Raw genomic sequence first — 16222 nt, 5'->3', positions numbered from 1 at the left:
GGGCACACCGCTGAGCTTGCTGCAAAGTGCTTGGGTATTCACAGTATCCTTTATCTTTTCCACGTGTAGGAGATGAGGTAGTTTCCAAATGTAGAACCACTTTTTAAAAAAGACCTCAAGAGAGTCACTTCTGTGTCTCAGATGTTCTATCCATAAAATCAGGGTATTCATTTCTTAAAAACTTTGGGTATTTTGTCTGCTTACGTGGAATTTCATTTGGTTTTATTGGGAGTTTGGGGGTATTAAAAGGAGAGCAGGAAAAAGACACAGTGGCCTCAGTATTTATCCTGTTAACCCAGTGTATATTATAAACATGTCCTAATATTTGAAAAAGAAAAACATGAAATTATTTTTCAAGACCAATACAGTAATGGACTATTTATTTTCGAATGAAATAGTTATCTGTAAATCTGAAGAACATACACTCTTTATGCAGAATTCCATGAATGAAGCTTTCTGGCACATTGACATACTACCTTGAGATAACATCTTTTTTAATTTTGAAGTTGATTCTTGCAGGAAAATCCATCCGTCTCCATGATAGCACAGGTGCCATAAAGATGTGTGTGTTTTCAGGGTAAGCCTGTGGCATTAATGAGAGAACTCTTCTGTTTGTGTTTTGCGACACCCAGAGTATGCGCAGCCACTTGTGGGAGGAATTGTGGGCCCCCTCCATCAGAGGTCTACCTTTAAACCAGAAGAAGGAAAAGAAGCAGGGTATGCTGACCTCGATCCCTACAGCTCCCCAATGCAAGAAGTTTACCACGCCTACGCAGAACCACTGCCAGTGACCGGGCCTGAGTACGCAACACCAATCGTCATGGACATGTCCGGGCACCCCTCAGCTGCAGCTGGCCTGCCCTCAACTTCCACTTTCAAAGCTGCAGGGAACCAACCACCCCCCTCAGTGGGAACATACAACACTCTCCTCTCCAGGACCGACAGCTGCTCCTCGGCGCAGGCCCAGTATGATACCCCGAAAGGTGGGAAGCCGGGCCCAAGCGCCCCGGACGAACTGGTGTACCAGGTGCCGCAGAGCACGCAGGAGGTGTCAGAAGCAGGGAGGGAGGGTGAATGTGACGTTTTTAAAGAAGTCCTTTGAAGGTGATGCTGCTTTTTACAAAGCGTCATTTTAAAGCACATGGCCTTTTTTGTTGTTGTTGTATTAGTGGTAGAACGTATTACATATCTGTCACGGATGTGGTTGAGGGGAAGTGTGATGACCGAGGTACAAAAAACTACTAATCTTACCATCTTGCTTTAAAAGGGTTACTGTGGCACAATTACTGCTTGCCTATGAAATTTCAAACATCTTGTTTGTTACTACTGTAAAACACTATTTTATACAGAAAAGGCTCCCTACTATGCACTTCAAAGAAATTTAAAATCACTGAGTATTTATTACTGATGCTGCAGGTACATTGATGAACTCGAGATGGCTCTCTAAGCCTTTTTGGCAATAACGCATGGTACTGTTCTTAAAATGTCTAATGGCTTGAAATTCAGCAATTTGTGAAAGGTGGGTACTATTGTGATTTCTTCCTCTTCTATTCCTGTATTGCTTTCTGAATTTAAAAAATATATATTGATATAATCATGGTTTTGATTGCAGCATTATATATTTAACCATCTTTTCCTTAGGAAGAGCTGTAGCTGGGAAACTGACCTGTAGAGAGCAGAGTGATTTTTCACTTTCTGACACTCTAATGAACGTAAACATTTCATAGTACATGACCTGGTCTCATCCCTGGCTTGTTCCACCTGGGGCCCTTGGGGCCTGCCCCATTCTCATGTTATAAATGCCTGAGTGTTTTCAGTGCGTGATGCTTGCTCTATCAATCTCATTAATTTAGATCCCCTAGTGTCTTCATGTGGAAACAGGAACTTTATAAATTAAAAAAAGCTATAAAGGAGATCCTCTGCTCCAGACTTTATTTGCAATGGGATTCTTCCTAGGAGAGTGTGAAAAGTTAAGGACTTGTAAACGTGAACACTGTAAACAATACCCACTTAATATTTCTCAACGTGAAAGGCAAAATTATTCCTCAGGAATCGTATAAATTACCTCCCCTCCACAAAAGTAACCAAATTGTTTTGGTTTTATATACAGACTCTTTGAATCTCAAGGTATTTATTATTTTTAGTGAAATAAATAAATATTTTCCCACAGTAAGAAATGCAAACCCAGCATGTATTTTTCGGCTCTGTGTGATTATGCCATCTATGTGGTCGGGGGTGTGAGTAGTCTCGTGTATCACAGGGAACAGAGGGAACAAATGTTTTAGCATCCTAGCAAAGGAAAATTCCTATCTTGTTTTTGATACCTCTGGGCAACTTCGGTCACCCAGAAGTAGTCTAAATGACTGAAATAGAAATCATCTGCAGTTTACTAGCCTTAGTGTAGAAACCATCTTTAGAAGTCTTCAGATTGGTAAGATGATATGAGAAGCTAACCATATAATTAAAATATATCAATTTTACATCCCCTAGTTTATAGTTAATATTGAAATGTACTTCCCCAGCAGGTTCTAGTCTTTTCTTTTAGCCTGTACCGCCAGATGATGGCAGAATTTGCTAAATTTAACCAACTATGTACAGTGTTCATTTGCTTGCTTCCATGAGTCTTTCAGTATTGTAAAACGTTGAACCAAAACAGAACTGCCAAATTCTACAGCCTCCCTGCATTCTAGTTGTATGATTTTGTTGGTCTTATTTTCAGTTGCTTTTCCTTTTTCCAACAGACTTTTGAGGCATAATTTTATTCACTGAAAAACCAATACACATTTTGTTTCAAAATATTTGAAACAAAAAGCACAGATGTTGAACTTTTATTAAAACAGGTATGAATGTGTAAAGCACATAGTCATCCCCCTCCAGGTGGGAAGAGAGTAAACCAATTGCTTTATTTTTTTATTCATCTTTAGTATACAAAAATCTACTTTCTAAAATCATATGCCTATTTGAAGCTTTAAGAGAAATGAGTTCAGTAACTATTTCTTTTTTCCAAAGATGCTTGCTATTTTTAATTGTGCGTACCTGATTGTTTTCCCATAGAACTTTGTTTTTTTGAGAAGCAAATGTTTTCTTAAATAATGCATGTTTTAAGACTTGATTCATATGTTGCCACTGTGCTGTCCCTGAACTACCAATAATTTTTATAAAATATCTAGTTTTTAACTACTATTATATATTTTACTTTCCAATTGAGCTGAGCCTGATACAAAAGGTTGTTCTGGTTTGTACTTTTTAATTCGTTTTCATATTAGAATTTTTTTTTTTTTTTAACGTTACTATGTCTGATATATATACAGCTTTGGAGACAATCAAGTAACAACTGAAAATGTGAAGGTAACCATTTTTTTACAAAATTGCCTTTTTATTCTTTGCTTGAAACATGTAAAAAAAAAAAGTCACTGTGACTTACTGGGTTAAATTTTTTCCTGTTAATGCAGTTATAAAAATAGAATCAGACAGTGGTACAGGAAATGTGGCCCTTAAGGTTTCATAAAATTACACTGACTTCGCTGTTACTTGATCTTAGGAACCAGCACAGTTAAAGGTAAGATATTGTGAATGCTGATTTATATTGTATTAAAAGCTGTAAATCTAAATAGATCCTATTGTGTATGCAGGGTCTAGCCCAATTATTTAAGTTCACGTTTCGCTATTTGCACTTTGCATTGAACAATGGGTTTATTTGCTGTTGAAATGGTTCGAGTAGAAGATTTATACAGTAATTGAAAATATGTTATGTATACATTTGCCCTTCTCCCTCCCATCCACAAGAGGGAGCAGAAAATGAGCTTATTTAAATATACATGTGGCCATAATTCTGTGGAATGTAATAAAGCTTGAACCTCTTTCCCTGGGCTCCAAATTGTTACCTGGAGAGCAAGAGGGTTATGGGAAAACACCATGTCAGATAATAGGATTAGAAAGAACAACTAGATTAGGTGGGACAATAAAAGCTTTTCAACCCTCTTAAGAGAAATCAGTGAAGTTCTGTTTATTTAAAGAAAAAAATTACCTACTGGCTTTGCCTTTTGGTTCTGAACTTGAAATCCCTAAACTGCAATATCTAAGTAAGAGTTGGATATTTTTAGGTCAACTGTGGCACCAGTTCTCATATAATCCAACTTGTAACTAGTTTCTTCTTCTCATCTCCTCCTCTTCTTTTTTGGCACTGGGAAAGGTAGAAACAAAACATATATTGAAATACGTATTGGAAATAAAAATGGCTTTGAGTGTCAGTGATATTCTCCCAGAATGTACTTTTCTTACCTCGGCATGTACTGTAGTCACTCAATATTTGTATATGTTGCTAGAATTTGATTGTATAAATAGTGAGATTTTAATGTGTTCATGTGTTTTTAATAAATTGTATATATGTGTCTTGTTCCTTTTTTTTTTTTCTTAAACCTTGAGGTTTGTAACAATTCTCGTACTATACAAAATACCAGATTCCTCAATTTTAAGATCAGCCAGAAATATTATGGCCAGTGTTATAGTATTCACAGTAACATTTGAAAATGCCACCATTAGTGTTTGACTTTTTTCTGTAGCCAGCACCATCCTTTCTGAAGCCAGACGCAGCATCCACAGTCTAGCTGTGGCCCCTGGCTGTGTGGTATGAGGGGATGATCAGCTATGCCTTTTCCACCTGAGTTATCAGAAGGATCAAATGAGAGGTATGTGTGAACATACGCTGGGATTAACAGCACAGAGTCCATATTCAACATGTAGGTCTTGAGTTTAACCAGCTACTAGTTTTCTCCCCCAACACCACTTTCAAGTATGTCATTTATTCCTGTTTCTGACCTAATATTTATACACCCTCTTTAGGGAGGCAGGTTGTCAGTGATAATTATCACTGTCTCCCAGTGATACCAATTCTTTCTACACATACCTCTTCTGACAGCTTTTGATTCTAGCCATGTAACTTCTACTGCTCTCTTCACCCACTGTCCTCCTCCCTTCCCATAACCATTGATTATAGTCATTCAAGTGAAAAGGGAGACTGGCTCACCACTTTAGTCCAACTGGCTTGTCTGCATCCCACAAGTCTTTTCTGGTGCACCCTAGGTAAGCTTTCCATTTGAAGATGTGACTGAATCATGTGGACAGCTGGTTTTGCTATGAAAGTGCCACTGAAATCCAGAAACAGCTTGACTCTTCTAAAGGTTTACTCGTTCTTGTCTTCTTTGTTTCTTGTCTTGTCTTTTTTACTTTACTTCAAATAAGCTTCGAAAATGTAATGAATGAATAAGCCAGGCAAAAAATACTGCTTACAAATTTTCTCCTTCTTGAGCTTGCCTACTTCAGCTTCTTTGTATAAACTTTATTTCTTTAAAATAATGAAGTCACCAGGCTTTAAGAACTGCAGTCTTTGGTTATTTACTTATCCAGAGTTTCATGTTTATCTTGTTTCTTTTGACTTAAAAAGAAAAAAAAATCTTCATTCTACCAAACTACTGATCATAATCATTGTTTACTTAACTGCAGGAGAAAAATGCTTAATTCAGCCAGTATGATCTTAGATTTCCATAACCATCCACGCTTCAGGTCTGGTTTAAGACTCCAGTCCGGTTCCTCAGATATAACTAAAAGGAACTAGAGTTATACACTTGAAGTGGGTCCAGTACACTACATCAAGGAACTGCTGCACACCAGTTCCCTACCAATTTACAGTAGCCAGATGAACCTCGCAAAATGTCCTGTTACATTCAAAATTTGTTGTAGGAAACTAACCCCCCTTATTTACTAGGAAGTCAACGTCCCTTCAGAAGTCTAAGATGAACTAACTATAGTTAAAAACACCTCAGAAAACTAGCTTATTTTTAAACAAGGCAATGAAAAGTTCACTTTCCCTGATATCTTAACATCTTGGTTTCCATAAATTAAATATATTCACAGAAATTAAGCTGGTGGTTATGAATCACCAGGCAGCAACAGACTTAATACACATAATTTCTTGACAAGTACATCCAACATATTTAAAAATAAACTAAAAATTGCAGTATAAAAATAAAACTAATACTGTTAGCATTATCTTCTGAGTCTGTAGGGTTACTCTTGGGTCAAGTCGGTTACAAAGTTTTTTTCTATAATGTCCTTCAGAAAGAGCTGCTCCGCAGTCACATTGTGATATTCATTCTAAAGAAGAAAAACGAAAGTCACCGTCTATCCCGATCTGAAGATATTAACAGTGGCAGCAATGGAATATGCTATATAAAAAAAACTCAAGTAACAAGTGACATGGACTTGAACTTTTGTTGTCTATTGTTTTTCATTGCTCATTCTTTTGCCAGAGCCTTCCCTAAAAGCCCACTCTTTCCACTTAAACCATCACTTAAGAGGCTCCCTCACATCATCTTCTGGTCTGCTGAAGTGAAGTCACTCAGTCGTGTCCGACTCTTTGTGACCCCATGGACTGTAGCCCACCAGGCTCCTCCGTCCTTGGGATTCTCCAGGCAAGAATACTGGAGTGGATTGCCACTTCCTTCTCCAGGGAATCTTCCCGACCCAGGGATAGAACCCAGGTCTCCCACGTTGCAGGCAGACGCTTTAACCTCTGAGCTAGTAAAGAACCCAACCCTGGTCTACTGAATTATGGTGTAAATCTAGAAACCAAATTGACAAGATCTAACCTGAATAATTCCACGTATTCAGCTTACATAGTATTTAGGGATGAGGATTTAAGGGGATTGGTTTCATTTCATGGGATATATCCATATACTTAACAATAAATCATTTATTGTTCAATGTTAAAATGTACATGTCATATTTAACTCCTATCTCTTGTGCCACTAATCTAAGTTATTAGGAAAATAGGAAATTCGTTCCTATTCACAGTAAAAATTTAAGGATCAAATCTACCATTATTAATCCCTATTCAAGAGAAAAATGATCTAGTATAAAAGTTTACTACTTTTCTGACCATGATGATTCATTCATGAGGTTAAAAAGTTATAGACCTTCCCATCTACTTAACTGAAAAACTGCATAAAAATAATTAGCATGATCATGGCCATGCTTTTAGGTGAATTTGTCATATCTCAAACAACAGATTTCTGTCTTTTCAAACCGTGCATCAAATACAGCATCTAAGGTAAGGCTTGGTCCCTATGTCGGTTTGATGAGATTCTTCCAAGGGTCTGAGGCCAACAGATTGGGAGCTGCTGCTGTAGTAAGAACTCTGGACCCCACTCCTAATTTCAGCACGTGCTATCTCTGTAAACCCTTATTAAGCCATCAACCTCTCAAAACCTGTTCCCTCAGTAAAATGACAGGGTGAGATGGCGGAATATACAAGCTTACCTCACTCATCAAAGACATGGTGGCGTTCCCGTAGTAGTGCAAAGGGCTCTTGAGGTCAGAAAAGTTGTACTTAAAGCCAGCAAGATGAACTTCATGACATATGTGAAATGCCAGTGTAATGGCAATGATGCCTGTGGTTGGGTGTTTGGGTTTCTGGGGGAGGAAATGAAAATTTAGGGAAAAAAGTCCACACAAGGTACTTGTTTCCAAAGCCTATTTCGGTGATCCATCTTACAGCATCTTCTGAGCATTTCATCGAGACAAAAACTTAAGTTCAACCTTCATCATGCCCCAAGGCTCAAGTGCCAAGTTAATATCCTGACTCTATAAAGTGTTGGTTGAAATCTTAGAAAGTCTTTCAAGTAAAACCTAACTGCAGTACTAGTCCAGAAGACACCTATCAGATGAAGGCTTGAGGAAAAGGATGTACCGCCTTGTTTAAAAAACACATCAAGTCCGGCGACTTGTGGAAAAAGCAAAGCCTGAGCATATTAAACCCATGTATGAAATGTAAGAACCACTTAATTCACTGAAGTCGCTCAGTCGTGTCTGACTCTTTGCGACCCATGGACTGTAGCCCACCAGGCTCCTCCCTCCATGGGATTCTCCAGGCAAGAATACTGGAGTGGGTTGCCATTTCCTTCTCCAGGGGATCTTCCCGACCCAGGGATCAAACCCAGGTCTCCCGAATTCCAGGCAGACGCTTTAACCTCTGAGCCACCAGGGAAGCCCACGGAATCATGCTAAAAGGCTTCAAATCATTTAGCCAGAAAATAGTTCTGTTTCATAATGCTGATAATTCAACTCTAGGGAAAGATGGCTTTAATCGAGTAACTTCAATAACAAACTGCCAAGGTGAGGATCTGACTAGAAAATGATTCCAAATGTATATACATAGTAAAGTCACACTCAGTTTTGTTTTTAAATTGATAAATTTAAATTTTAACTAAAAGAAACCAAACATCCCCTTCACATGTACATATATCCTAAAAAGTACTATCATAGATGTTTGAAGGGTCTTGGCATCCGAAGCTGTAATTCTCATAGGGTAGCCTTCAAAAGCGAAAACAAAATACATCTTAAGTTTTTTTTTTTAACACAAAAATTCAAGGAGATTTTCTTTTGATTAAATGTTTCCTACAGATCCCATGGACATTACATATGATTAATTATGGTTTCAGGAAAAATCAGAGCAGCATAATAAAATCAGGTAAACTCCAGGAAGCAAATTTGTCTGAAAGCCTAACAGCCTTTTACCTAAGTTTTTCTTTACCCCTGACACTAGTGACTCCACCACAGCTTCTCCATCTGCTGTGAAAGGAAGTTAATGGTAGGGTTAAAAACCTAGGAGTCATCCCACCTCACTGATGCCATCACATTTCAAGGTCACTCTTTCCTTTCTTCACACCTTAGAGTCTTCCATTCACCATTATAGTCATTCCCTTATGTAGGCCTTCAATTTCCTTTAGCACCCATCACCCACAGAACCTATATTGTCCCTGACAGAATCTTAACCCTGGTTAAGGTCAGAAAAAACGGCATACTTGACTGGTCACAGGTTACATTTATGACCACCTCCAGTGGGCATTCAGTCATGTCCAACAATCCAGTTATACTCCCCCAGTAAACTTCCATTTCTACTCTGCAAGATGACAATCTCATACCTTTCTATCCAACAGCTCTACTTCCTTCCTACTTTAAACTGCCAGTTTAATCCTCATTTTTCTTAGAAAACAGAATCGATCAGACAAGAGCTACATCATCTTCCCAATCCCAAATCTACCTTTGTCTTTACCCGTATTTTCAGTGTTCACTCCTATGTGGATGAGCTGTCCCTGTTTCTACCCATAGCCAGCCTCTCCACTCATGCGCTCCATTTTACCCCATCTTTTTTCTCAACAATTTTGCTTCTACAAGTATCCCCTTTGTCTCATCATCAATATTTCTAATGAATCATCCCTTCAGCATACAAACATATCTATCTAAAAAGCCATAACAACAACAAAAAAACCCTTCCTTGAGCCTATGTCTCCCGCCATTCCTCTGCTTTCTTTTCTAGCAAAACTCCATTGAAGATTCGCCTCCATTCACTCATGTCCCACGTTCTTTCTCTTTCACCCAGTTCAGTCGGGCTTTCTTCCTCTTCCTATACTTGTCCCCATCAGTGTGACCTCTGTGTTTCCAGGATGGCATCTGACACAGTTGACCTCTGAAATACAGCTGTGCCCCTCACTTGGCTTCTCGGACACTGCCCTAGTGGAATTTCAGTGCACTTACAACTAGTTCTAGTACCACCTCTAAGAAAGACCAGAGGCTTCCTGTGCACTACCTAAAGCAAAAATCAAGGGATAAATCTGATCTTACCTCACTTAGGAAAGTAAGAGCTGAAAATTCACAAAATACACATTCAGAAGCTGTCCTTTCCCCTCAAAATTAGCAAGACAGGACTTAATATTTATGCTTTTTTGACTTCGGAAATCCATTTCCAGGTGTCTTTCCTACAGAAATCACACAAGTGTGCAGAAAATCCCTATAAGCACATGCATTTCTACATTACCTATAGAGGAAAAAAAGCTGGCTAGAAAACTAAAGGTCTGTAAATAGGGGAAGAGTTAGAGAGGAGAAACAGCAGAACAATATAGTATAATCACAAATTACAGCAACAAAAAAAGTGCTTGTGTTTGTAACTGCATAGACAAAAGTTGATGCAAACAATAAATGCTGGAGAGGATGCAGAGAAAAGGCAACCCTCCCACCTTTGGTGGAAATGTAAATTGATACAGCTACGGTGGAGAAGGAGTATGCAGATTACTTAAAAAACTAAAAACAGAACTACCATATAACCCAGCAATCTCACTCCTGGGTGTATACCCGGAGAAAACCATAGTTCAAAAAGATACATGCACCTCAATGTTCATTGCAGCACTATTTAAAATATCCAGGACATGGAAGCAGCCTAGATGTCCACTGACAGAAATGGATAAAGACGATGTGGTACATATACACAGTGGAATACTACTCAGCTGTAAAAAGGAATGAAATAGTGCCATTTGCAGACATGGATGGACCTAGAGACTGTCATACAGATGGAATTCAGAAAGAAAAATATTGCTTGTATGTAGACTCTGGGAAAATGGTATAATGAACTTATACAGAAATAGAGACACAGATAAACTTACAGATGCCAAGGAGAGAGGAGGGATGGGATGAATTGAGAGATCGGGATTGACATATATACTCTAGTAGCACTATGTATGGCAGAGATAACTAATGAGAACCTACTGTACAGCAAGGGAGCTCTGCTCAGTGCTCTGTGGTGACCTAAATGAGAAGGGAGTCTAAGAAAGGGATATAGGCATACGAATACGTGATTCACTTTGCTGTACAGCAGAAACTAACACAACATTATAAAGCAACTATATCCAATAAAATTAACTTTAAAAAAGTATTTGTGTTTGTAAATGCACAGACAAGAGTCTAGAAGGATATAAAAAATGCAAAAGAGCTTGGGAGATAATCTGAATTATACAGAGAAAAAAAGGATGATTTCCTTTTTAAAAAAATATTCCCTTGTAAAAGCTGTTTAAGCATGTAATATTTCAGAATTTTTTATTGTGCTAATGAAAAGGAACAAAATACAAGTTTATTTCTTTGGATTTTCCCCAATTACAGAAAGGAAAGCCTCCTTTCAGCTGAGATATCACATTACACATTTACTCAAGCTTCAAATGAAAAATACAGCCTGTCACTGTATGGATCTAAACTACTTTTTTCCTAGGGAATGTAGACAAACAGGGATACAAGAGTCAAAGTCAATGAGATTCCTTGTAATTAAAAAGAATTAAAGAATCCTGCTGTCTGCACACAGCCTGGCCATCAGCGCTACACACCCCCTCCCCCTTCCCCCATCAATACTCCTCCCTGCAGAGCAGTGAAGAGGAGGCGATGAGAGATGGGCCACTTGGACATCTAAAAGGAGACCCCAGAAGGGCCCTGCAAGAGCAGGAAAAACACTACACTTAAAAGGCTGTTTTCCTTGCAACCTGAACAACATACAGATAAAATCCACAGATAACCTAATCTCACTAACTCAGATGTGGCCCTCAGAAGTCACCTCATGAGTTGTGATTCTCACCCAGTTTCTAAGACTCCCAGGGACCCTCTATTCCACCGCAGTAATGTCTTTAGTTTGAAACTGTGTGAAGGAAATTACATACCTGATTTTTGGGAAATACTTTCGGGAAATGAAGCAGTTCGTAAGCTGCCATTCTGGTGATGTAAGGATCTAATATTCTGATTTGATAAGGTTTATAGATCAGATTTAAGGCTGGCTCCTTCCAAAAACCATTAGGGCTCTGAAATAAAGTAAGAATATAGAAAATACAATTTGTTGTTGTCTTTTTTTTAATATTAAAAAATAAAGGAAATCAGAAGACAGATCGATTTTGCCAACTTACTATTTTTCCACCTGTCAACAATTCCCACAGCCACTTTAAATCAAGCGGCTTAAAAGCAGTGAGAATCACCGTAGTATTAGGGTCATTGTGATTAGGATCTGAAAAAACAGATTCTGGATAAAAAAGTCGGAAGGTAGTTCTTCTCCCAACTTCCTCTTCATGTCCTAAAACGGGACCGTTATTCATTCTGTGGGTAGTAAACACACAAGACATGTAGACCAAGAGCAGTCAGGGTCATTTCCATCACAGTTCTCAGATTTCAGAGCCAGACAAACATCATCAGCCACGTAGCTGGGCTCTAAAGCCACGTGGCAATCCACCAAGTCTTTCACAGCCAAGGAAATAACTCCCCTTCCTGAAACAGCTGCTTGATCAAAGGCAGAAACATTCATTTGTGTTTGAAAATTAACTGTGGGGCCACCAATAGTTCATTCTTACCTCCAGAAAAACTGAAGACAAAATGAAACAAATGGGAACATAAAACCCCAGGATACTCAAAACAGACCTTGGAGGACATCTCGATAAAGCCCCTTGTGTTTATAGGTAAGGGCCCTGACATCCATAGAGATAAAGTTCCGTGCCCAGGGTTATACCATCATGGAGCACATGGATGTGTGCCTAAGTGACTAACAGGCAAGAGTCACAGTTAAGGTGATTTGAAGACCCATCAAAATTGATGTGCTCTGAAGTAAAGGAACAACAAAACTGCTATATTTATACCTAAGCATAACCAAGAGTAACTATTGCTGGGGTGAATGAACCACAAATGATCCAGTGTTGGATTTGCAGATGTTCAAAATAAGCCAAGGTTAGACATGCACTATTTATGACACATCATGAAGGTGTGGTATGAAAAGGAATGCTCTGTTGCCAAAATAATGTCACCCAGGAGACAAATACTGTTTGACCCTATGGCACTATGTAATATAAAGCAGCCTTAATAACACCTGAAATGACTTTCATAATGTCTTGCCAGTGGCATTTTCCCACAAGGGCCTGATGTGGTTCTAGGCAAGCAGATTTTACACAATTACAAAGAATTCTGTGAGTCCTTGAACATTGTTTTGTGGATAAATCTTCACAGCTTCCTCAAAATGGATAACCACCAGAAAATGAGGTGACCATACTATGCAGAAACCCTCGGCAACTTGTAACCCAGCAAAACGCCCAAGCACTGCCAGGTCACCCCAATGCATTGCCCAGCAGGAAGTTTTCCCACTCTTCAGAAGACTGTTCATAGCCATTCCCAACACATACACACTGAATGACCTGACTTCAACCTTTACTACAAGAAAACAGAGACGGAAATGTTCTCATTACCACACCACTAGGTCTATGGGACTCTCAGTAGCTGTGACCACAACCCCAACTTTCCCTTCCACTGCAGAGATAACCACACTGTGCTCTGGGCCCCATGCCCTCTCTCGTTACCATGCCAATCTCTTTATTCATTTCCATCAGTTTACTAATGTTTTAGAATCTCCTATCTATAAAAGGAAACAAAACAGAAAATCTCCTTTAGGAGTCTGGAATTATCTCCAGTGACCATCTTATGTCTCAACACCACAGTGTTTATTTAAAGAGTTGTTTATACTAGTTTACTAGTTTCTCTGCTTTCTCACCTGTCATTCCCTCAAACCACTCCACTTGGGCTTCTCCCCAGCACCACGCCTCCAAGTCTTCTGTCAAGAGTATCAGTGAGCTTCAACTTGGCAGTCCAATGTGAACTCTGTCCTCATCTTACAGGACCTCTCACCAGCATCTGTCATGGTTGAAACCTCCCTGTCTTAAAACACTGTGCTGGCTTGGCGTTTATGACCACCTTTTCCTGACTTTCTTCCTACTTCAGTGGCAAATCCTCTCCAGCTCCTTTACTCCTTTTGCAACCTTTAAGTTTTGAGTACTTCAAAGCTCAGTCCTGAGCCCTCTTTGTCTGGCTGGCATTTATGATCACCTGGCTTGGCGTTTATGACCACGTTTTCCTGACTTTCTTCCTACTTCAGTAGCAGATCCTCTCCAGCTCCTTTACTCCTTTCACAACCTTTCAGTACTTCAAAGCTCAGTCCTGAGCCCTCTTTGTCTGCTCCTGGGAAATCTCACCCAGTCCATGGTTTACATACAACTTATAAGATTTAACCGCTTTATCCAACTGCCTACTTGATGTATATACTATAAATCTAATAAGCATCTCAAACGTGGTATGTTCATACCAAAATCTTGATTCTCCCCTAAACCTGTTCCTACCCTAGTCTTCCCCAATTCAATGAATGGTACCACTATCCAGCTAGTCTATTAAGCTGAAAACCTGGGAAGTATCCTGCATTCCTTTATTCCCATCTCTGCTCACATTCAATAAAAAGCAAATCCTGATAACTGTAACTCTAATACATGCCTCAGTCTAGTCCCTTATATCTGTCCCCGCCATGACAATCCTATTGCAAGCCACCATTCTCTATCCAAATGCAGCAACCTAACTGGTCTTTTCATTTTCACCTTTGTCCTTCATGTTTTATTCTCCATGCAACCATCAGGGTATTCTAAAGACAAAACCAGGGCTTCCCTGGTGGTCCAGTGGTTAAGGATCTGCCTGCCAATGCAGTGGACACAGGTTTGATCCCTGCTCTGGAAGATCCCACATGCCCTGAGGCAACTAAGCCCATGCGTCCCAGCTGCTGAACCCGCACACTTTAGAGCCTGTGCTCCACAACAAGAGAAGCCATCTCAATGAGAAACCCATGCAGCGCAACTAGAGGGCAGGCCCTGCTCACTGCAACTAGAAAAAGCCTGCGTGCAGCAACAAGGACCCAGTGCAGTCATAAATAAATACAATTAAAAAAAAAAAGACATAACCAGATAGAGTTGCATTCTTGCTGAATGATTTTCAAAACTTTTCTGTTATACTTAAACACGAGCCCAAATCCAAGTTGACAAAATCCTACAAAGCCCACTCCTTAACTACATCTTCAGCTGCCAATTGCACCCCTCTCCCCAGTCTGCTGCCTTCCAACCTCACTGGTTTTCTTTTTGCTGCTCTCAAACCCAGCGTCATGCCTTCCGGAGGACCTTCAGCCAGCATTTTCTCTGCCTGTATTGCTCTTCCCTAGTCTTCATATGGCCACTTAGGTCTAGTTTAAGATGTCTCTGCCTCAGCACTGCCATCCATTCAAAAACAACCATTCATTCATTCTTGATGATTTAACTGTTTTGATTGTTTACATGACATTTATTATATTTCTTTTCTTAATTACTGTTTTCTTCTTCCCATTAGAATGTAAGCTTCACAGGGAGGAAGAACATTATTTTTATTCACTGCAATAGCTCCCTGGGGCTAGACCTGTGCCCAGAATGTTCAGGGGATTTCATAAATATTTGCTAAATGAATGACCTGAAATCGAAGTCTACTCCAGCCAACAACTTGAGTAATATGTACTGTACTTAAGCATACTAAAGCAACTCCACTTCCTTTTAAAAAGGTCATACTAAAGCAGGAAACTATGTTCTTTTAAAACAGTTCCGTGTTAGCAAATAGAAAATATATTTACCTTATTATTACATCATAGGAGTCAATTTTTTCTCCTAATGTCTTATTCTTCAAAATTCCTCCATTACCAACCACCACACACTTCTTACATGGCACACTGTTGAACAAATAGACAAGTGAGAGCTTGAGACATCTTTTACAAAACTGGCTGATTCCAACAACCTGTTCATACTTTGAGGAACCCAGAAAAAGAATCAATTGTAACTCACAGGTCTAGGGATATAGTAAGACTCAAGAAATCATGTTCCATAGGAACTATATCATTGTTAGCAACTATTAATGCTTATCAGTTCACATACATCCCTTCATTATGCTTCTCATAACCACCCATGGAGATAAGTAAGACTGATATTTCCATTTTACAGAAGAAAAGATTTTTTAAAAAGTGTTCAGGTAACATTTCAAAGTCATACTCCAAAGAGGTAGAATTAGGATTGAGTCCAGGCCTCTGGACTACAAAAATATGCCTCAACATAAGATTCTCCATGTTAATATTGATACAAGTGTGTTCTATACTAGAAGTGTATGTATTTTCCATCAGCGTTACCCATTCCCCTGAGATGCCAGCTTTGAATTATGGCTATGTATTATAAGTGTGGAGACAGACAGTATAGAACCTGGTGGGCAAAGTGTGACTTCTTTGTATCCGCCCATGCTCACTTCAGTTCCCCAAACAGGTACTGGTCCTTAAAGCTTAGCCAGTATACAAATGAAAAGTTTACTCTGTATCCCTGCCAAAGAGCTTTAAAGTAGGACATGTGGTGGAACTTTCTGTTGCTGGCAGGTATTAGCCTCAGCCAGTGGATCATCTACTGTTCAGCTCTCAGCCAACAGGACCTAGCCTTCAACATAATAAAGGCCATATATGACAAACCCACAGCAAACATCATTCTCAACGGTAGAAAGA

The 16222-nt window shown here is 39.3% G+C and overlaps 2 protein-coding genes across 13 annotated transcripts in view; one reads left to right on the top strand and one right to left on the bottom strand.

Moving 5' to 3' along the window:
- The window catches only part of DCBLD2 (discoidin, CUB and LCCL domain containing 2), an 84488-nt gene extending 80097 nt beyond the window's left edge, over window positions 1-4391 (top strand). Inside the window, exon 16 of the mRNA XM_010841925.1 lies at window positions 633-4391. Coding sequence (XP_010840227.1) covers window positions 633-1102 — 470 coding nt within the window. The 3' untranslated portion in view covers window positions 1103-4391. The remainder of the gene's footprint in view (window positions 1-632) is intronic.
- ST3GAL6 (ST3 beta-galactoside alpha-2,3-sialyltransferase 6) overlaps window positions 3244-16222 on the bottom strand; it is an 88930-nt gene continuing 75951 nt past the window's right edge. For 7 of the 12 annotated variants that reach the window (XM_010841926.1, XM_010841931.1, XM_010841928.1 and 4 more), the window contains exons 8-12: window positions 15317-15412; window positions 11775-11961; window positions 11535-11672; window positions 7318-7470; window positions 3244-6153 (exon numbers count right to left, since the gene is read on the bottom strand). In XM_010841926.1, coding sequence (XP_010840228.1) covers window positions 6067-6153; window positions 7318-7470; window positions 11535-11672; window positions 11775-11961; window positions 15317-15412 — 661 coding nt within the window. In that variant the 3' untranslated portion in view covers window positions 3244-6066. Of the gene's footprint in view, window positions 6154-7317; window positions 7471-9681; window positions 9816-11534; window positions 11673-11774; window positions 11962-15316; window positions 15413-16222 lie in introns of those variants that run through there. The other 5 variants (XM_010841935.1, XM_010841934.1, XM_010841937.1 and 2 more) reach the window with 3 other exon arrangements.

The sequence above is a fragment of the Bison bison genome, unplaced genomic scaffold (assembly GCF_000754665.1).
Source record: "Bison bison bison isolate TAMUID 2011002044 unplaced genomic scaffold, Bison_UMD1.0 scf7180017864168, whole genome shotgun sequence".
Taxonomy (NCBI): domain Eukaryota; kingdom Metazoa; phylum Chordata; class Mammalia; order Artiodactyla; family Bovidae; genus Bison; species Bison bison.
This window is presented reverse-complemented; position numbering and strand designations above follow the sequence as displayed.